Source organism: Centrocercus urophasianus, unplaced genomic scaffold, assembly GCF_019232065.1.
Source record: "Centrocercus urophasianus isolate 14NV4802_14NV808 unplaced genomic scaffold, USGS_Curo_1.0 seq_12, whole genome shotgun sequence".
Classification (NCBI taxonomy): domain Eukaryota; kingdom Metazoa; phylum Chordata; class Aves; order Galliformes; family Phasianidae; genus Centrocercus; species Centrocercus urophasianus.
This window is the reverse complement of record NW_024884364.1, coordinates 15,298,607-15,321,710: the sequence shown is the minus strand read 5'-3', so window position 1 is coordinate 15,321,710 and position 23,104 is coordinate 15,298,607. Positions and strand designations below refer to the sequence as shown.

The window sequence follows — 23,104 nt, the reverse complement described above, 5'->3', positions numbered from 1 at the left end:
AAAAAAAAAAAAAAAAAAAAAAAAAAAAAAAAAAAAAAGATGAGAAAGTGAAAACAGTTGACACTAACTTGGTCAATGAAGTCTGATTTGCCAGAAAACAAGCAATTGCCATTCAGTAAATATAGTTTCATATGATCTTTTTTAAGCCTTTTTTTTTTCCTTGTTAAATTGCAGAAGCAATCCTGAGGAGTGCAGAGTACCTGCTTTTGTTACTGAAGTCTATAGGAGTTGTACTGCACCAAACAAGAGCAAGCCTCTTTCGTTAGTCTTTGGGTTTTCAATCATGGCAGCACCATGTATGATGTAACTGATACCATACGGGAATTTTGACATTGGAACCATGGCCTTAGGTAAGAATAAAAGATACTGAAATACTGATTGAGTCCAATTCCTTCACCATTTAACCAATAAACAACTCTTCCCACTCCTGTCTGAAATAGTTTTCTTCCTCATGGAGACAAGTCAGAAAAAGAAATTGCTGTAGAAGATATGACATTAAAAACATACATGACCAATTCAAACCTAACTATTTCTTGGGGAGAGGCTGATACAGAATCATGGCCATAAGTTTTAAAATGTTTATGTTTATGTGTTGGGTATTTTATAGTAGCATAGTTTTCTTGAAATATGGAATTAATGAAAAAGTCCAGTAAATAGTATGACTAGGAGGGCATTATTTATTTTATTTACTGCTGTGCCGTTAATTAATGGGCAAATATCAGACCTTACACTGTATTGCACTAGGAATGTGAAACAGAGTTTGTTCAAAGTGGAAAACAGCGAGAACTGCTATCATGAAGGGGAGATCATATTGTATAATGCTGCATGTTAAAGAAGAAAGGAGAGACAAATCCTGCAGATAGAAGTTGTAGTCTTTGTTGATGGGGAAGGTGGTTTTATCCTCGATTTAAATCCAGGACTTTGGGAAAATACCCAAGAAAGAAAACCATTTCTATTACAATTCTGTTAGATTACTATGTTTGTTTTACTTACTCCAAACTCAGTGATGGTAACTCATTCCAGATAAAACACCAAGTGTGTTTTGTATCTTGTTTGCACCACACTGAAGGTAACCATAGTCTTTTTTGACATATTCCTGAGGTAGCAGCATTGTCTTTTAAGATCAGTGCACTCTTTCCCCTTATTAAAGTAGGCCATCCATTCCATACAAATCTTTGGAAACCCTTGGTCCAAAACCTTACTACAGTCCATTGATAGCTACTTACGGATTTAAGTGATTTTGGCTCATGCCTCAAATGATCAAGCTAATCTCAACCTGGAACTCTGAAGAAAGAAATTAAAACTCGTATAATGTTTTAGTAATACATTTGAATGACAAGACAGCATGCATACTGATAAATGTTGGTTTTCCAACAGCACATCAATTGTGGCAGTAGTAAAATGCAGAAAGGAAGAATTTATTAGGAAAGCTGAATCCAACAACAGTCTCTATAAGATAGGGCCTGATCTTACTGACAATGAAGCCAGTATCAAACTCCTAGGCCACTACAGAACAGTGCCTATGAAACAATGAAACTAATTCCTCACACAATTACCTAATTGTCTCTGGAATTAATAATATATATATATATTAAAATCCTTCATCAGAATGTGAAAACAATAGGTAATCTAGAGTAAAACCTTCTCAAGACAAAAATGTAATTGTGAAGTTGTCATTTAGTAACTAAAAGAATCTATAGATTTGAAAAATTGGCTACAATTTTTGTCTTTTTCATCTAATCTTATATAGCACTTAATGAGATGGCGATGTAAGTTGTATGAATCAAAGAACTCAGCCTGATAAAAGATGTTCTTGCTTTGCTTTTTCTTTTTTGCTTCTCATTGTCACGTGGAACTCGGTCTGGAAGAAACTGAAAATCTGATGCGTAAGCAGCAGTTAGTTGGACAGCTCTCCTTTTACTGTTTTTTTAGGCTCTTCTCAAAAAAGCCAATATGCAACAAGAAGAGAAATTAGTCCTTCAGTTATATGTTTAGAAAATAAAACGGTGTCTACTGGAAGTTCTAACCTGAATTATGACAACTGTACTTTTTTTCTTTATCATTGGCTGGACTGTGGAAAACCAGAAAATAGGTTTACTTATTTATTTATTTATTTGGTCACTGCTCTAGGGGACACTCAGAGCCTTTTGCTGAGCTGATACTATGAAAATATTCCCTTTATTGATTCAATGGGCAATTTTTCACAATCAGAAATAAATAACTGGATTCTAATGCAAATGTTCCCCAAATCTGATTTTCCAGATTCTAGCGGTAAGGTTACTCTCCACTCAAGGCTCCAGGCACCGCAAAGTTCACAATACAGACAGGTAGATTTCTTTGAGATCTTGAGTTATCATTCCCAGGGTTTTGCCTTATCTATGTGCTTCTTAGCAGTTCTTCACTGAGTTGTCAATAATGAGAAGTATTAGTATTTATGAAGTTGCAATCAGCTTCCATGTTAGAGATGAATATTCCCCAAAACTTGTGTGAAACAGGAGGTTTTCTCATAGTAACAAATACGGTGAACTCTCAAGGGAACCATATGTAGAACTGAATGTAAAAAGGACAAAATTATGTTATCTCATTCTTCCTTACAAATATACTATAAGGGCTTGGATTTGCAAGCATTTTGTGCCTAACCCTACTCATGTAAATAGTTCAATTTCTAGTCAGCCTCTTTATCTGAATTAAGCCACACAAGCACTGAACTCTTCACATATTCAGGTGTTTCTGAACATGGTACACTGCATACGTTATTTCTGGGACACACATTTAGTTACCAACTAGTCAAGTACTCTTGGATACTGAGACACAGTTGAAAATTTGGGACATGAACAAAGCAGAACAGGTGAAAGCTTGAAATGCTTTTGACATTGATCTTATTAACACACTTTTCCACATCTTCAGTGCCACAACTTAGCCTTATTAAGTTCAGTTTAATTAGACATGTATGTAAAATCAGACAATATGTTAACCCCTTGTGGAAGAGAGATGTACTTGTGAAATCTCCTGTGTGAAAGGAGAGTAGGAAATACTGATGTAGAATATTCAAAGAAATTTGCACACAAATAGGATTCACGATGTGAACTGGTGTTATTTCACATATAAAATATGGAAATTTATTTTAACCTACTTATTTCTAGCCTTCTGTTCTTACATTCATCTTTTTTTGTTTTTCCTTTCTAAAATTCAACATACCTTTTTATAGTATATACTGGCAAATCATTACTTACATTCCCTTGAATTTTTCCTCTGTTTTCACCTCAAAAGAGTCCATAAAAGACTATTTAAAAGAAAATCATTTATATACTGTTCATCTTTGGTGACTTCAACAGAGGTACTCAAACTTATTATAAGCATGGACTACATTGAACTAAGAAAGCTTTTTTCTTTCTTTCTTTCTTTCTTTTTTTTTCTTTTTTTTTCTTTTTTTTTCTTTTTTTTTTTTTCTGCCTGTGAAGGGAGGAAGAGAGAGGCTGTCATCCATTTTCCAGATAACAAGCCAAGGAAATTTGGGAAGTTAACAATTTTAAGTGCCAGTGGAGATCAACCCTATTACCATTATTGAGAGCCAGATAATTAATTTATGTATGCTTGAAAAATCTCAGGCATTATGATATACATTATATTTACAATTCTTTGTATACACATCCACATATTTTTTATATCCACTATGTACTCAGTATGTCCTAGTCCATAATCTGAGGATCTATATACAACCATAGCATTCACAGATGAGACGGTAGAAGAGATCTGTGGACTCTAAATACATGAACTGTTTTTGTGCCATTTCTTTTGTTTTTGTTAGAACTCCTTGGCACGATATAGAAAGTTTTCTTTCACCTTATTCTAACCTTCTTAGATTTTTTTTCCCCCCTTTTCAGTACTGATTCATTTGTCTCTCTGAGAGATTTCAAGATCACTGTAGTACTTGGTGTTAGCCCAACTTAACAGATCTCTTCCTTATTCTTTAAAAAAAATACTACTACTAATAAAGAAAAAAAAATATTTTTGCAATTTGCTCAGGAAAGATCAACTACAGTTAGGGAGCAAGGGCATTCCGAAAGAAACCTGTTTAACACAATACAATACTTTTCAACCATGCACAGATGCCATGATAAATGAAGTATTCCAATTTCTAATACTTTTCTTAGAAGATGCAATAGACCAAATTCTTTTCATTAATATTATTTTGTTACTATAAAAGGTGAATCTGCATTGAAAAAGAACTTCATGGAGCTCAGAATTAGGTTCAGCGTATGTATAAAAATGGAAAACGAATAGCGAGTCTTAAATTACAAAAATTAAGTGGTACAGTTTGAATCCTGTGTCAGAATAAACAATCTTCTGACACAGAATGCTTTGTCCAGAGCAATTAAGTTACTTGAATTACTTGCTGAGTGTACTATTTCCAACTGTAAGATAGCCTGATGCTGATGTATTAAAGCACAGCGCGCACCTAAGCTTTCATTGGACAGACATTATGCTGTTACACACTGAATGTCAACATCAGCATTACACATGGTGTCCTCTCTTTTTCAGAGGTTCAGCACGATGACCAGATACAATCAGTGCACAAGATTAAGAACAGATGCCTGGATCTGGTATTAGATATGGAGGTTGGCAGCCACTGCAGCAGGTGGGTTGGAGCTTTATGAACCTTAAGGTCCCTTCCAACCCCAGCCATTCCATGCCCCTATGCTTCCTTCTCTGCTTCTATAAGCTGAGTTAGTCATTTTGTCTCAAGTGCTGGTTTGGCATATTTCTTCTCACCCAAAAGTTAATGATTACATCTGTCAGATGACATTTATCACTATGTGAATACTACAAGGGCCCTGTTCTCTTCACTAATTAAATGGAACCTAAGATGACTAGCTCAAATGCACACCTCCAAAGTTAGGTGAGAAAAAATTTCCCCCTAATAGGTCTTGGGGTTCTGAGTTTCCATCAGGTGGGGATGGCTTGAGTTTCCATGTTAGACTGATGACTGACCCACTTGGCTGCAATGAATATCTAAGCTGCTTGTCAGTTAACTTAGGAAGCACAGTGGTTGACACATGATGGACAACTGGGTAGTGCACTTATTGACCAAGAGATGCTAACCCGGTTTTCCTGCCCAGCAGACAAAGGCCCTCATTAAAACTATCTTCTGAAGACTTAACTTGTACCCAGGTAGTGATAACAGTACAGATGGATTTGTTCTAGATGCATGACTACCACACCTGTTAGAAAAGCCTGTGCATGGATATCACTTGTAAATAACAAGCTTGGAACTATTTCCTTATGTCCACATTTTAATCAATTTTTAGGGGGCTTGTATATCATGCAGTCTTTATTTCATGAATTTTCAATGAGTACTTTTAGTCATGAAACACCGTGCAATGTTGGCCAGATTTTCAAAAGCGGATTTCTAGATTTACTTGAATTTGTTAAATTTAATCAGTAACTGCACACTACGATATACAGGTTAATTAAATGGTATAATTTTCACCCGAAGAAAGTATTCCCTGCAATAAAGAAAGTTGCTTGAATTTCACATTTACACTTGTAGCTTGCACAGAATTGAGCTCACATTTGAAAAAACAATTTAAAAAAAGTTTTTTTGTTCTTGTTTTTGAATGAACAAAAATATGAACAGCCGTAATGGTAGCACTTTCCTTTGTGCTGAATAAAATGGAAGAGTAGGGTTAGAAACATAACAAGAGCAAATCAAATGTTTCCAAAATGGACTAAATGTAAATTTGATCAGAACAACTATTATAAATGTGTCATATTGCACCAACAAAACAAAAAACACAAACCATATAAACCCCCCCAAAATCCTGGATTTATAATGTTTTTAATAAACGGTCTCATTGAAATCCCTTCTTCTTTTCTTTCTGGTTACCCAAATTCTTATTCATATAAAAAATAGATCTGATTAATAAATGTTTTTATATTGTTATTATATATTATTTGAAAATATATTTTCAGTAGCGTGATGAATTTGGAAATTAACTTCCATGAAGTATAACCAGGTTGTGTTCATGTAACGTACAGCTTTGTGTATGCACTACCAAGAATGAATAAATTTTCAAACAAGAATTTAAAAGTGCACATTTATGGTCTGGTCTAGTTATGAGCAATTTTGAAACTCTATTAGCAAATAACAGACTCATATCTCTTCAGGAATAAATTTAAACGTGACAGCCTCCTTTCACAGATGTCACATTAATGGCCATAAAAGCAATGCCTGGCATTCTAGGAAATGAAATAATAAAGAAAAAACAAATCTTAAATTACTCTGTGATGTTGTTTTTTTAAAAGGCTTAAGGTAGATATGATTTTATTTCTCTAAGGGCACCCTTGCCAAAAAAAAAAAAAAAAAAAAAAATCCTAAAACCTCAGATTTGGAATTGGGGCAGAATTTATCAGTCTGAGGTCAGTGGGACTACCCATGCTGATAAAATTTGTAGCTAAAATAAGACTAGCACTGCCCTTCTTTAAACATGCTTATCAACTTGACATCATAGAACACTGGTGAATACTTACTTTTAGAAAACTTTTTCTTCAGTTAAATCTGTTGTTTCATTGTTTTTGTTTTTTTAACAGAAGAAAGAAAAATTTCTGCAGTTCACTACTTGTATCCATTTAAATTAATGAAGTTATTCTAACGTAAGGTAACAACAGTGAATCAGGCCTAGCATGTCTTAACTCTGTGAACCAGCTGGAAGCCTAATTTTTTTTGAGTTGCTTTCTGCTTTTCCTTCTTTGCCACCAGCATACAACAGTAGCCTTTCTGAGAGTCAGGAAATACAATTTGATTTACAAGCTGTAAATTAAGCACTAAATATCATTATGATTACATAATGTAGTTAATTCATTTTGATATACAAATATATTATAGTAATTACCCAAATGCGCCATTTAACTGAAGATTTGTAATCTTTAAGTATATTGAAATGCCGTGTAACTTGAGAATGTCCTCCAAACTATGCATAAATTAACAAAAACCCAGTTTACATGTGACATGCATGTAGATCTGCGTGTGACTTCTCCAGTTCGCAGACATGCGCTCGTGTCCCAGTTTCTAGCAGCACATATCTCATGCAAAAGTTTGGAAATGTAGCCCAGCACATCTGTGTAAGTTGCATGAATAAAACATGAAAGCTGTAAATCTTAGAGAGGTATAAATATTATGTTAGGCCTTTGCAGCCATTTTTCTTGCATGTAAATATGGCTATTGAAGAGTTCTAAAAGTAATTATCTTTGATATTGTTTCGGAACTTGTACTGAATGAAGATCTGGCCCCCACAGAAACCAGAACTCCATTTCAGCAGTCTGCTTTTCACTTCTAAAAGCAGTTAGAAGTAGACTCAAGGCAACATATTAATACACTGCTGTCCTATGTCTCCTTTTCTGCCTACGTATAATAAAACTGAACACCACAGAGCGTAACTTCCAGCATTAGTTTGTGGCTGTACCACTATCTTCAATTGGATGATGCTACGGCCAATCTGCTCCAGCACCCCACTGATGATTGACTCTCTAAATCTACTACCACTGGTGGAAATGACAGTTCAACTTGTGGAGGCCTACATTTTTGGAACAGAAAACTTTCTGAAGTCTATGTAACCACAGTATAGCGGACAACCATGTTTTACATGTAGTTATGGAAACATTACATCCAGTCTTCTGGTGACAATTTACCATGGAATAGAGGCAAATGCTGACTATTAAAAATAAAATAAAATAAAAAAACTAGGGCTGAATAAATATTTTGACCTTACCTAAAATTTAAAGCATAAAAAGTGTCGAGTGCTAACATAGTTCAGAATCAAGGACCTGAAGACTTCAGCCAGATTTCTCTCACTATCCTCCCAGTTCCAAAACAATGAAAACTCACTACATAAAATCATCAGTCATTTTTGCAAACAATGTTCACATTTTGAGGCACCGGCTTACCAGCATTTAAACTATTATAAAGTAATATAACCATAGGACCCATACATTTTGATTTAATTAGAAGACAAAATAAATATTTATGTGAAACTTCTTGATTGCACATTTGGTATTGGAAGTTACATGGTCACAGAACATGAAAGAAGTCAAATACGTTTTGATCTACCAGCAAACTCTAAATACATCGATAAAGAAGCCACACCAGGCCAAACAGATTACTACTTTCCAGTAAGTTTGTGAAAGTTTCCCAAGTACTGTTATACAAAGTTACACATCCATGCTGAGTTGCTGAGTTATTATTCATCAGTGTGTAGCAAGTCTTGCAGTAGGTCAGGATTTTATTGGCAGATAACTGACAGAGGAACTATGCAGTGTGATTAAAAATTCCAGTTTGGAAGCATTAACGTAGAAGTACTTTTGGAGTCTAACCAGGAGACTGCAGTTCTTGAAGTTGAGAAAAGCAGAAGGGAAGAATGAGAATATTTTTCGTTTTAGAAATGCTGAGGCACAAAACACAGTTGATTCTAGTACTTTCATACATGAAATCCTTTCTCCTGTATGTGCATCATGTGTAACCGCAAAGTCTGTAAACTGCTGACTATTCGTCTCTGGTGTCCAATGAGTACAACTCCAATTCTTCTAATGTCACTGCAAGATAAAAAGTTTCATCATGGATACAAGTATAGTAAGAACTCTAGCATACAAAAGCATATAAATATACGATGAATTGCTCTGCTTAAGGACAGTTTACTTCCACAAGTGGAACATATGTGAGTGCTGCAGGCACTGAATTTTCTGCGTCTGTCAATTCCAAATTTTGAACAAGTGCCATTTGAGAAAAAAATACCATGTAGTCAGAGCACTGCCATTTGTTCTGAAAGTAACAATCTAAAACAGGCTAATAATTTGTAGAGCTTGAGAAAGCACCTTAAAAGTGTGCTCTGATAGCCATTTGTTAGTAATATGTTAGCAGCAAATGTTCCACTCATTATTACACAGGACCAAGGCTGGTATACTCACTCTCACAGTCCTGAGGTTGAAGGAACTGAAGGTGTGCTTCTGATGATCTGGGGAATGGTGGTGTTTGGCAGTTCTCTAAACATCACTAACTACAATACACTGAGGAAGATCACAGAGGTGGCAAGGGCAGGAAGCTTCAATATCATCCTGTCAATTGCACAAACCCCACAATAGGACATGGCATTGACATTGCACTGTTTAGATAGCCTTAAAAATTGTTTTATGATATAGGTGATAAAGGAGCCCATGGTTGGAGGCATGACCCTTCTGAGCTTCAAATTTGCAGGTTAAGATACTCCATATCCAGCAGATGAAGAGTCACTAGATAGCAGCAACTGCTATATGTTTAGGCTTAACATTCTCATGGGGAATAATACACAACACTTAAGACCAGCAGGGACTGTGTAAAAAATACTGAACATCTTAGAAACTAAAAAGAAGCAGCTAGGAGAATAAACTTTTACAGGTGGGGCAATGATAGAAATGCAGGAACAGTGCATAGTGCTTATCAAGTACAGACTGATACAACTCAGAAAGAAGCCAAGAGCCCAAGAGTCAGAAAGGTTACGTGAAGAGAAAAGAAGTTTTCAAAAAGCTGAAGTTATCTGAAAAAAAAAGAAAAAAGAAAAAAAAAAGAAAGTAGAAAGGATGATAACCTTAGGCAGAGTGCCTGTAAGAGTGCTGTAAGGCAGACAAAACTGCTTGAGGAAAAACCAGCCAAAGTCCCTTAATAATAGAGCTTGTAATAAACTTTTTTTTTTTTTTTTGTAAGCTCACAGGATACAAGAAGCCAGCCAGCGTGTCTGTAGAGTCTAATTTTGAATGCTGTATAAAAGAGCATCAAGAGACTGACCGCTGTCAGGAATGCAAAACCAATTATTTAGTTGACATTCACTGCAGATGACATTGAGTAACTCACAAGCCAGAGCTGTTATGGGGAATTGTCAGAGGAGCCATCTGAAGTTGAAGTGACCGCAAGACAAGTTACAGGACAAACTGAAAAAAAACCAACCAGCAATCCAGAACAAAAAAGTATTTAGTCAAGGCTTTTAAAAAAGATCAAAGATGAAACAGTGACAGCAATGTGAGAAAGAGATTATCAGCACTGTTACACTTAAAATTTCCTTCGTGCCTAAGACATGGAGAGTGGTGTCAAAATTATTTTGGAGACAAAGCAGAGTTTCCTGGAGAGGTCTGGGAAATGCAGACCTGTGAGTCTAAAATCATTACAAGGCACAGTAGAAAATACAATAAAGGATGGAATTATTGAATGCCTGGATAAATGATCTGCTTTGGAAGTGGCACTATGGCTTTTGCAGAGAGAAGTCTTGTTTTATAAAGTTGTTTCCTATGGAGGAATCACTATGCACATGGTGAAGTCACAACACGCATGGATGAAGATGACCCATCTGATACACCGCTGGATTTCCAAAAGACTTTAGAGAAGTTTCTCATCAAAGGCATATAAGGAAAATGAGCTGTGTCATAAGAAGCACTTTTCATGAATAAATAACCGGGTAGAAGACAGATTAGGAGTAGGTTGTCAAATTTTACAATGGAGTCATCAGCGAGAATATGCAGGGACCAATGCTAGGATAATGATGAACATTACTGTTCAACAAGTCAGTAAATGGCCTGGAAAAACAGATGAGCAAAGAGGTGAAAGTGTCAGATAGTGAGATTGAATTATTCAGGGTATCAAGGGAAAGGTAAAGAGTTTTATAAGTTCTATAAGACTATGCCATAAAAAAAGTACGTGAAATTAAGCATAGGTGAATGTAAAGTGATATGTATGAGAGAAAACCAGTTCTAACTTCATGTGTAAAATTCCTGAATATAAACTGACTGTTACTACTGATAATACAGATAGCCTTAGCATCAGAAATGAGAATGAGCTGATATCAGTAGAAGCCAGTATTTACACATTACCAGCACTGGGACTATCATCCAGAGGAGTGCCTTAAGAAATCTTAGATCTTGTATGTGACTTCTGAGTCTCATTATAAGTATTTCGAAGGTGTTTCAGTTTCTTCTCATAACTCAGAAACCTCAATGTTCTTGTCAATAACTGCAGCCATTTACAGTTTTACTCCCACAATATTACTTTGATATTTATAGCTGATACATCCAAAAGAATCCCATTATCCATGCCAAGTGATATTCCTCTGTTTAAGGTAGATAATTCCATACTAGTTGGATTTTTTTTTCCCACTATTGGTCAGGCTTCCCACATCTGCTGGACCCTGAACCTCTAGGTGAGGATGTGGGAAGTGGAATCTGTTCCACTGTAACAGTGGAACAAGTCTGAGACTTCCTCACACAACTGAAAGTCCATATCGTCAGATGATAGCCATCCTAGGGTTCTGAGAGAGATGGTTGGCGTGGTAGCCAAGCCACTCTCCATCATATTTGAAAAATTGTGGCTGTCCAGCGAAGTCCCCAGTGACTGGAAAAAGGGAAACATTATTCCTATTTTTAAGAAAGATAGAAAGGAAGACCTGGGGAACCATAGGCCAGTGAGCCTCACCTCTGTGCCTGGGAAGATCATGGAGCAGATCCTTCTAGAAGCTTTGTTAAAGCACATATGAGACAAAGAGGTGATTCAAGATAGCTAGCACGGCTTCACCAAGGGGAGATTTTGCTTGCCCAATCTGGTGGCCTTCTATGATGGTATGATGGAGTGACAGCATCGATGGATTGGGGAAGGGCAACAGATGTCATCATCCTGGACTTCTGCAAAGCCTTTGATGTGGTCCCTCACTACATCCTGCTCTCTAAATTGGAGAGGTACAGACTTGAGGGCTGGGCTGTTTGGTGGATTAAGAGCTGGTTGTCCAGTCAACAGCCAAAGGGTTGTGATTAATGGTTCTGCATCAGGGTGGAGGCTAGTCATGAGCAGTGTCCCTCAGGGGTTGGTCCTGGAACTGGTGCTCTTCAACATCCTCATCAGTGAGGCAGACAACAGCATCGAGTGCTCCCTCAGCAAGTTTGTAGATAACGCCAAGCTGAGCAGTGCAGTTGATACACTAGAAGGAAGGGAAGCCATCCAGAAGGACCTGAACAGGCTGGAGAAGTGGGACCATGTGAATCTAATAAGGTTCAACAAGGCCAAGTGCAGGGTGCTGCACTTGGGCTGAAGCAATCCCAGGTACTTATACAAACTAGGAGAAGAAGCCCTTGTGAGCAGCCCTGCGGAGAAGGACTTGGGGGTTCTGGTAAACAAGAAGCTGGACATGAGCCAGAAGCATGCACAGAAGGCCAACTGTGTTCTGGGCTGCATTAAAAGAGAAGTGTCCAACAGGGAGAGGGAGATGATTGTCCCCCTGTATTCAGCTCTGGTGAAGCCTATCTGGAGTGCTGCGTCCAGGCCTGGGGCCCCCAGCACAAGAAAGACATGGAACACTTAGAGTGGGAGAACGTGGGCATAGAGTGCTGAGCACAACACTGCTGCACAGCTGCAGAGACAGAACTACAGACTGAAGTCGGAATGGACCTCTGCAGGTCACCTGGTCCCAGAACAACAGCAGGGAGAACTCAACTCATGTTAATCTCAGTTTTACAGTACACAACAGCACCAGCTGAAGTTAGGAGTTCAATTAGTCACAGCCAACACAGGTGCATGAGGGAAAAGTTCTGTTTAGCAAATTCAATTTCCTATTACAACAAGAGTCCCCATTTAGATGGGGAACAAGGCAGTAGACGTAATCTTTTGTATTTCAACAAACCTTTCAATGCTGCTTTTTATCCTTCCGGACCAAATGGGCAGCACACAGCTTGACAAAAGCATCCAGAGGAGGGCTACAAAGATGAGGCACGGTCTGGAGGGCAAGGCATACGAGGAGCAGCTAAGGTCCCCTGGTTGGTCCAGCACAGAGCAGAGGAGCTGAGAGAAGGCCTCATGGTAGCATGCAGCTCCCCCCCACGAGGGGAGCGGAGGGGCAGCACTGAGCTCTGCTCTCTGTGACAGCAACAGCATCCTAGAGAACAGCATGGAGCTGCATCAGGAAACTGTTGGGTGAGGATTAGGAAAAAGTTCCTCCCCAGAGAGTGGTTGGGCCCTGGAACAGGCTGTCCACAGCAGAGGAATGGCTCTGAACTGCTGGAGTTCAAGGAGCATTTGGATAACACTTTCAGACACAGAGTTTGGATTTTGGGTGGTTCTGTGTTGGGCCAGGAATTGGACTCACTGGTCTTTTCCAACTCATGATATTCTGTGATTCTATGATCGAGTAGATGATTAGGAATGAATGGGAAGAGAATCAAGAGCAAAATAGGTAGTATCATTATGCTACCATACTAATCCAGAGTTTCTCCAAATCCTTATGTTCTATAGTGTTTTCGTTGCAAAATTGAGTGAAGCTGAGGCTGGCTGAAGAAAGGCAGCAAGGTATGAAACTGTTTCCACACGAAGAATCACTTGGACTTGACAATATTCATTGCAAAATAAGAAAAGATTCTACTGCTGATTTCAGTGGTCTGAACAAAAACCCATTTTCCAACATTTAAGGATGCTCACTGCCTGAGCTTTTCTAGTGTGCGGTATGGTTACAATTGAAACTATCATTTCTAGGTTTCTTAATCACTACTTTCTCCTATATTGTTTTGGTAAAAACTGTATTTATCTTCTATTAGCTTAGGTAGGAAAAGAACACCTCACAGTAAGTCACTGCAGTACACAAACAAATAGATTAGTCACTACAGAAATAATAGATTGCATACTTACTCAATACTCATTCTCGAAACCATATCCAGAGTTGTGAAACCTGCTGCCATGAAGTTGCTTTTATATTGACCCATTTTTATGGAGTCCAGCCAGTCACTAACTGAAACAAACAAAGGAAATTCTGGGACTTCACCAGGTGAATCTGGCATTCTGAAGAAATAAGAAGCAAAGGTCACCTGAGCAGTATAAAATGATGCTTGATTTGTTCTGGGAGACATTATTTTTAATAAAAGGCAGAAGGAATAAACAGGGACCCTGAGATGTAAAGGTCAGGTCTTAACTGAGGTTCTCTTTAACCCGCTGTCTAAAGCTTATAAGTTATATTAATCTATAAATTTGCACTTCTTAAACAATACACTTTTCAAAAGCACTGCAACTCTAAAGCAAACAGGAACAGACCACTCCCAGTGTTCCTACTCTGATCACACAGAGTTCATTTGAAGATCTTATATGTTTCAGGGTGATAACTGCTTGTAAATACAGCAGTCAAATTAGAGAGCAAACAAAATTTAATCTGAGATACCATTTAAAAATAATAACATACTGCAAGATAATTTTTCTGTGAAATAATAATCAATAGCTCCTTTTTGCTATGCCGTCATACAGTAGGAACACTGATCAGAGCAGCTAGAATTCTAAACCTAAAAAAGCAAGAATATTTTGTATCTTTTCTTTTTACACAAAATTATACAGAATAGCAAATAAAATGAAGAAGCTAGTTTAGTTTCATTTCTGTTTCATTTCTCTCATATTGTACAACTGAAATGGAAATACAAAAAACAAAAACAAAAACAAAATAAAACAATGAGGGGACATATTTTTCCACTGTTCCTTTGTCTACCATGCTGATGAGTTCTCACGGCTTGCACAGACTTTGTATTTTGTGTAGAGAAACTGTAAGGAATAGAATGCAGAACCAACACACAGTTGTGTATAAAAGCTTTATGACAGCCTTCAGATAGAAATTACTTAAAATAATTTCTTTTTCAGCAAAAGCCAGCTAACATTGTCAGATGGAATATAGCTTGCTTATAACATACCATGGTGCATTAATATGCTGAGTTTCAAGCATATATATTTGAATACATTAAACTCGTGGGTTTTCATTTGTACAATCAGAATTACAGAGAGACAGGAGAACTCTGCTAGGAACAAGGCTAGTTCACACACTTATAGTGATTTCTTTCAATTTGAATTACTCTATTCCTGTAGAATATCTATTGAACTAATAAGTTAAAGTAATGCAATTCAGATTAACTGCATCAAGCACTTTGAAACAAATGCAAAATTTTTCCCAAGGTGAGTACAAGAAGAGCTGAACTGCAAGAGAACATGAAAGAGTCTCTGAATCCTGGAAATCTTGAATAATATTTTAAAACAAAAATGAATGAAAAATGCATCATGCTGATACTGAATAAACTGACCCAAGTGCAGTGGTAAGCCATATGCATATACTTACATGCACACATAAAACATACACATAAAACAAGAGGCCACTAAATCTAGCATGTGGACATCAGTCTCCTTAGACTGAATGAATTCAAGTCTATGGGGCCGGATGGCTTGCATCCCAGGGTCCTGAAGGAGCTGGCTGAGGTGGTTGCTGAGCCGCTCTCCATCATATTTGAGAAGTCGTGGCTGTCAGGTGAGGTCCCGGATGATTGGAGGAAGGGTCACGTCACTCCCATATACAAGAAGGGGAGCAGGGCGGACCCGGGGAACTACAGGCCGGTGAGTCTCACCTCCGTGCCTGGGAAGATCATGGAACGGATCCTCCTGGACAACATGCTCGATCACATAAAGAATGAGCATGTGATCCGAGACAGCCAGCACGGCTTCACCAAAGGAAGGTCATGCCTAACTAATCTTGTGGCCTTCTATGATGGAGTGACGGCATTGGTGGACGAAGGGAAGGCGACTGATGTCATTTACCTGGACCTGAGCAAGGCCTTTGACATGGTCCCCCACCACATCCTCATCTCCAAATTGGAGGGAAGTGGATTTGATGGGTGGACGACCCGATGGGTAAGAAACTGGTTGAAAGGCCGCAGACAGAGGGTGGTGGTCAATGGCTCTATGTCCAGGTGGAGGCCGGTAACAAGTGGTGTCCCCCAAGGGTCTGTCTTGGGACCGGTGCTCTTTAACATCTTTATTAATGACATCGATGAGGGAATTGAGTGCACCCTCAGCAAGTTTGCTGACGACACCAAGCTGAGTGGTGCGGTTGATACGGTGGAAGGAAGGGATGCCATTCAGAGGGACCTCGACAGGCTGGAGGGCTGGGCTCAGGTGAACCTAATGAGGTTCAACACGGCAAAGTGCAAGGTTTTGCATTTGGGCCGGAAGAACCCCAGGCACCCGTACAGGCTGGGAGGAGTGGTCCTTGAGAGCAGCTCGGCAGAGAAGGACCTGGGGGTCCTGATGGACGAGAGACTGAACATGAGCCAGCAGTGCGCTCTGGCAGCTCGAAAGGCAAATGGGATCCTGGGCTCCATCAGGAGAGGGGTGGTCAGCAGGGACAGGGAGGTGATCGTCCCTCTCTACTCGGCTCTTGTGAGGCCCCATCTGGAGTACTGTGTCCAGGTGTGGAGCCCTCAGTACAAGAAAGACATTGAGATTTTGGAAAGGGTCCAGAGGAGGGCGACTAAGATGATCAGGGGGCTGGAGCACCTCCCCTATGAGGACAGGCTGAGGGAGTTGGGCTTGTTCAGCCTGGAGAAGAGAAGGCTGCGGGGTGACCTCATTGCAGCCTATCAATACCTGAAGGGAACCTACACCCACGAGGGGAGTAAACTCTTCAAAAGGGCTGACAACAGCAGGACTAGGGGAAATGGATTGAAGTTGAAGGAGGGAAGATTTAGGTTGGATGTTAGGGGGAAGTTCTATACAAGGAGAGTGGTTAGGCCCTGGAACGGGCTGCCCAGGGAGGTTGTGGATGCCCCGTCCTTGGATGTGTTTAAGGCCAGGTTGGACGGGGTCCTGGGCAACCTGATCTGAATGTGTGTGTTTGGTGGCCCTGCTAGGCAGGGGGGTTGGAACTACATGATCCTTGAGGTCCCTTCCAACCCGGGTGATTCTGTGATCTGTGATTCTGTGATCAAGCCCTACAAGGCATAGTAGTTTGTGGTAGATAAAACAGATGTAGCCTACTTTAGGCTTTCCTCATAAACACACCCTTCAACTTTTCCCACAGCAAGATTCTAGCCTGAATGTTTTCCCTGTTGCTTATCCCTTTTCCAATAGCTTCCTATAACAATCTCCTCTTGAGGTTCTTAGCAAGACCCAGATGGGCAACAAGAATCCTTTACAAGCCAGGAGATCTCTAAGAAAATGTCTTCATATTAAGGTGAATTTCAGCTAATGAAGACAGTGAGGACAGCTGTGACTTCACTGATTTCAGCTGCTACGCGTATGCAGCTTAGGTCCTTCAGCACACGGAAACTGACAACGTGTTTGACTACAGTTTCATGTCTCCTGTGGCTGTGTATGTTTCTGTAATATCATATTACATATTATTTATTAATATTAGTTAATAGAACTTTGGACAACACTATCAAGAATTTGCTGTGGAAAGGTCATAGTACAATACACTAGTTGGGCACCAGTGCCATTCTTCTGCAGATGAATATAGATTCTAGCAAGCTAACAATGCTTTCTGCTGGAGTTTACTCTAAGGCAGTTCAGAAATTGGTAGTACACAGTCTGATGGACAGAAGGTGCTAAATGGAGAAAAAATTACAAAGAGAAAACAAACATCAGAGAAGCACCAAGAAACTCCACAAAGAGATTCTCAAAGATTAAAGATAGACGGTGAACAAACTGAGCTCATGAAAAGAGAAAAGAAAAAAAAGAAAAATGGCCAATATAATCCACATAGCTTCAGAAAAAAAACCACAAAAACCTTTTGCAACAGTGTATTGCAAGTAAAACAAAACTCCAGCGGAGGTCAAAAGTACCCCCATATCACTGTATATTTAGCACTTTGGCACTCTCTCCCACTCCTACCTGAAACCACCTGATGATAGCCACTGTAGTATATGCAAAAGAAGTTACTGAAAAGGGTCTTACACAAGTACGTCCTCCACTAGGGTATGAAGAGTGCTTGGATTGCGGATCAGTTTGTCCAGGAAGCTGACAATATCACTAAATTTTGGACGGTGGTTCCTCTCCTTTTGCCAGCAGTGAAGCATGAGCTGGTGAAGAGAAGCTGGGCAGCCCATAGGAGCTGGTAGCCTGTAACCTTCTTCAATAGACAGTATAACCTAAAGCAATACATATGATTACTGAGCATTAAACATTGAAAGGACAGTGTAAAAGTGAAAATTAGAAACCAGTGATAACAATGATACAGACACCCTCACTCATGCATTGCTGGAACTTCACTCAGAAAAACAGGATACTCAGTGAAGCTGATGTTCTCCATAGATTGAGTCAAGGGGAGGATCATCCACAAAAGTGCACTCCATGATATATGGTGCACGTGAAGCATTCTGTTGGTATATGAAACAGTGGGCTCCTTAGGTTCTCTGAGCATCCCAGAGAAGAGGAGGAAAGATTAAGTACCACTGTCTTCTTCCATTTGCAGGTTGATGTTACAGAGGATGCAGTTATACAGCTACATATTAACTCCACATCTCCATTGCATAATGGGGCACTCTGGTATTTGTATCCTGACAACATGGTAACTTGTGGCAGTGTCACAATACAATGAGGCACTGAAAATGTACATTGAAACATCTGGCTAATCTACTTGCTTATCGTAAGATTCTGCTCATCTTGAGAGTATAATTAATTCAGTCAATGTCACACAGAATTACAGCAAAGCACACTATTATTTTGTGCAGTCTTTCTCAAAACAAACAAAAAACCAATCAAAACAGCAACTAGCCAACCAAAAAACTAAATAAAACTCCAAAACTGAATCAACCCCCTGAATATTCAAGTTGCTAGTGATAAAATATATATACACACATATATATAGTTACCATATATGGCCCAAAGTGAATAAAACTCTCAGATTCAGCAGATACGAAAAGACATGTCTTTGGTCAGGATTAGGAAAGAAACAGATTTATGTCATACATAAAGCACGTGCATGAAAAATTACATTTGATTGGAGTCTTGTTTTTAGTAATGTTGGTAATAAATAACATTGTCTGACAAGACAGTAGCAGTACAATAACAAGAAGCAGAACAAAGTAAGGCCCATGAAAACCTGGCAGGATTAATTCTTGTGTAAGTTTTAGAAAGCAAAAGGAAACATTATTAGGTTCTGAAATGAATGATGGCAGCAGTGGAGATGTTGACAGAAATGACAGTCTTGCCTTCCTGTATGTAAAAGAATGGAAAGATTACATACATTGATCAAAAACAAAGTGAAGAAAAAAGCAACCCTGCCCCACACGTTACCCTTCCATATAAAAATACAACTAATGCTAAACATTCTCTAAAATACAAATGATTCAACACAATATTTATAATAATGCAGTGCACTTATGAGAAACATACCTACTGCATTTATAGCTCCTCTGCTTTAAGGAGGCATTTATCACTTTCACATAGATGCACGTACATGCTGCAGACATATTAATGCAGCTGGAAGGGGGTACATTAAGCTATTTACAGCAAATCAATGTTTTATAGCACTAGCTGTAGCTTCAATATATTCAGTCTCATTATCCCAGAATACATCCTTGTTCTTTTTGAATTCTGAATTAATGTTGTTGGCTCTGTTTACCAATGCCTAGTGCTTATGCTGAAAGCATTATGCAAATAAATAACGGTAATGAAGCCACATTAGGACCTCAGCTCCCCTTTACGGTATGGCAGAGAAAGGAACAAGAATCTTGTAACTGCACACAGTGGGGTGCTTGTATTTGGCAAAATGAGGTGACTTGATCCTACAATACACAGCCTCGTGTACATGGGCAGAAACTTGTACGCATGAATAATGTGTTTCAACACCATGGGAAACTGGCTTTCTACAGGGTAAGTTTCAAAGCCATCAGTGGCAGCACTAGGAATGGAATTTGCCCCAGAGATCTATGCATTCTGCGCACCTGCAAGTACTGACAAGTTGCATGCACACAGATGGGACTTGCCATGTACCTACAGTGATGATATCTAGCAGTAAATTACAGGGCTGTATGGTGATGCTTCCACCTGCCTTCCTGGCTACTTCTTTATTTCCCCAGGATTTGCTTCAATGCTCCAAAATGTGGGTTCCCAAAATGGCTACCCTTGGAAAAATCCCACCAGGCTGCCAGAGAAATGTTTTCTCAAAGCCCTCCTACCACTGGATGTGCTCCCAGATTGCTGCTGTTACAGACTCAGGATGGGTGAAATTCAGTCCCACATGCACGAAACGTTATTCGCAAAGCTGTCAAAAATGCAGTATCTCAGGCAAACCGCCAGAAGTGGCTTCATAAAACCCAGGTGCTTATTACACTATGGGGTACAGCTTAGGTGATACTTGTCATTGCCACTGCAGGAAATGCAGATATCAGAGTCTTTGCATTTAACTCTACCCATTGTAACTGATGCATTTCTGAAATGTTCTCTGTTTTTAAGGAAGAAGAATAGCTTCTCTACTTCTACGGGACAGACGGCATTTGTTTGACACGACTGTGGAGAATGGAGGAGGATTTTTTTCTGAGATAAATTATTCATGAGGAAAGCAAACGCAACCGCAATTTTGCAGACTTTATATTTTCTCTGACATACTCTATTTCACGATATCTTTGAAAAAAGCAGTTACAGCCCATTTTGTTCCCTCTCCTTTTCAAAAGAAACATTTCAGTATAAAGGGAAATGCCAGCTGTTACTGGAATAATTATAATTTCTCATTAAGACAAGAATATTTTAAAAATAATCTCCAAATATTGCCTTATCAGTATCCCTTTGAGGCAAGCATTATTTTTAGAGTCAAGGAAGTAGAGTGGATGTGATGAGAGGTGTCAAACACTGCAGTGGGATTCAGGTGTCAGAGGAAGAACTGTTTAATTCAATACTCCCTACTCTGCTACTTGCAAAGCTCCTATTTCTGAACAGAGAAATCAGATATCCAATCACATGAGAGGAGGAGAAGTATGACATTTTTCTGTGTAACATATGATTATATATTATGTAATCTATCAAGATTATATATTTTAATATCTTTTAAAGGTATTTTTCCTTGTCAGCTTGAAGGCTGAAGAAGCCCCATATGAATCATGAAAGGGGCTCAATGTCTGTACCCACAAGAAGGATACAGCGAAAGCTCTAGCAACCAATGCTAAGCCTCTCAGTGAAGTCCCATCAATTTCAGCCTGAAAGCAAAAGAGCATGAGCTTCATTTCTGTACATATCAAGCCCTGAGACTGCTAACAAAAAGGCTTTGTGATGAATGCGTGATGGGAATGGAGTAAAATAGTACAATATTCCATACTCCGATTTGTTTCTTTTCAGTGATGAGGATGTTTAAAACTCATGAGAACATCCGGTGGGTCAGCAATGAGGTGAGAAAAACAGACAGGGTGCATTTACACATGTAGATCTTTTTGACAGGTGAGAATATGAACTCTAGGGAAAGGGGATTTTTTGAAGTTAACATAACTTGTTATTTATTTGTTCTTTCATGCTTAGGCTTTTAGGTTTATAAAGGGGAACAGTCTTTTTATATGCACCAATGACATTAATGATCAGAGTTTGTTAAACACATTTTATTATTTTTTGTTTGATGTTGGAACCAGATGTGAAGGTTGAACACAATTATACTACAAAAGTGGTCTGAAAAATGTGCACGGACTTCTACACAAAATTGTATTCTTTAGCTTTAAACTAATTTCCATTTGGAAAAAAATGGCATGTAAAAATAAAGCTAACAAAGCCATAATCTTTTGGATAGTTCCATTATTATCAACAATAAAGACTTTGCTTTTGACATTCAACTGCCAGGTTTTCTAATGGCACAGAGGCAGAAGACGTCCCCAGGGGACAATGTCCCTCTGTCCTGCTGACATCTGATAAATCTGCTGGAAAAGAGAGAGAGGCAGCTGCTTGCACCTCATGGTACTGAGCCAATTCCAGGTGCTGCCAAGTGCTTTGAAATCTGTGGATTCAGGGAAATATTTCAGGGTAACTTACTATTACTACTACAAGAAACTGCCATAATTGTAAGGACTTTCACTCTGTTTGCGACAATAGTTTTCTTGCCTATTGATTGCAATCCATTAAATGTTCTTATTTATTTATTTATTCTTTTTTTGAATGCCATAGTTCTGCAACATGCAGTAATTTATACGGTGGCCTCTAACAGGTGTCCCGGTAGACTTTACTCACAGCTGTTCTACAAACCAAGTGCATGGAATATAAATCTTCCATTCCTCACACAGGCATTAGCCAGGCAAGCTCTCAGCACAATCTGTTCATCAGTACACTAGTTTCCTTGGAAAGTTCAATATCTTAGCTAATGTTTATTAATTAAGCAATAAGACATGACAGACTGTGCAGCAGCCCTAATTAATGGACATCTCTGGTGCCTGCCACCCATCTAAGAAGTGCATTAATCAGCACCAACACAGGTCTGAAGTGACTTACCACAATAATAAAATGGTTATTTACTCAAACAAGAACATTTCTCAAAGTTAATAACATTTCAAGCCTCTACATTATACTGTGTACAGTATTAAAAAATGTATGAGAGACATTTTCAAACTCCGTTGCCTAAAGTTCAGCTTCCAAATCCCTGCTTAAGAATATAAATAGAGGATGCTAGAACTGCAAGGTGTCGAGCTTCTCCGGCTTGCAGTAACCTAATGGGTACCTGTGAACTGTTGCAGTGTCTGAAAATCAGTTTGGGCTTATTTAGGTGACAGGTATCAGCTTTACACTTCTCTTCACATCAGCTTGGACTCTTTGCTACCTGTGCTGGCTCCTCAAGCTTTCATTTCTGTGATGAAGGGGCTACACAAGAGTCCCTTGGCAGAAGCAGTTTGGCCCCTCTCTACTAATCTGCGCATTTCCCCTCTAAAAGGGGAAATTTAGGTTAGATGTTAGGAAAAAGTTATTTACTCAGAAGGTGGTGAGGCGCTGGCACAGGCTGCTAAGAGAAGCTGTGGATGCCCCATCCCTGAGGCATTCAAGGCCAGGTTGAATGGGCTCTGGGCAGCCTGAGCTAATTGGGGCTCTGGGTGAGCTTTATGGTCTCTTGCAACCCAAGCCACTCTATGATTCTATGATCTGATGGAAGGTGTACTCACGTGGCAAGGAGGTGCAGCATCAGACAACGCTGAGAGAACTTCTGCTGCTGTTTCTTTCTTTGGGTAGGGATGGGCATATAATTTGCTACCATTTTATTCATATGAGAAACATACATTTAATTAGCAGCTGCTGCCATTCAAAACACGACTTAGCTGTAACTCAGAAAGTGAACTAATTTCC

General features: G+C 39.0%; 1 protein-coding gene across 1 annotated transcript in view; it reads right to left on the bottom strand.

Annotated features, from left to right (window-relative positions):
* Positions 1-7,806: 7,806 nt before the first annotated feature.
* EPHA6 (EPH receptor A6) overlaps positions 7,807-23,104 on the bottom strand; it is a 420,557-nt gene continuing 405,259 nt past the window's right edge. Inside the window, exons 14-16 of the mRNA XM_042810796.1 lie at positions 17,753-17,946; positions 13,685-13,834; positions 7,807-8,589 (exon numbers count right to left, since the gene is read on the bottom strand). Coding sequence (XP_042666730.1) covers positions 8,475-8,589; positions 13,685-13,834; positions 17,753-17,946 — 459 coding nt within the window. The 3' untranslated portion in view covers positions 7,807-8,474. The remainder of the gene's footprint in view (positions 8,590-13,684; positions 13,835-17,752; positions 17,947-23,104) is intronic.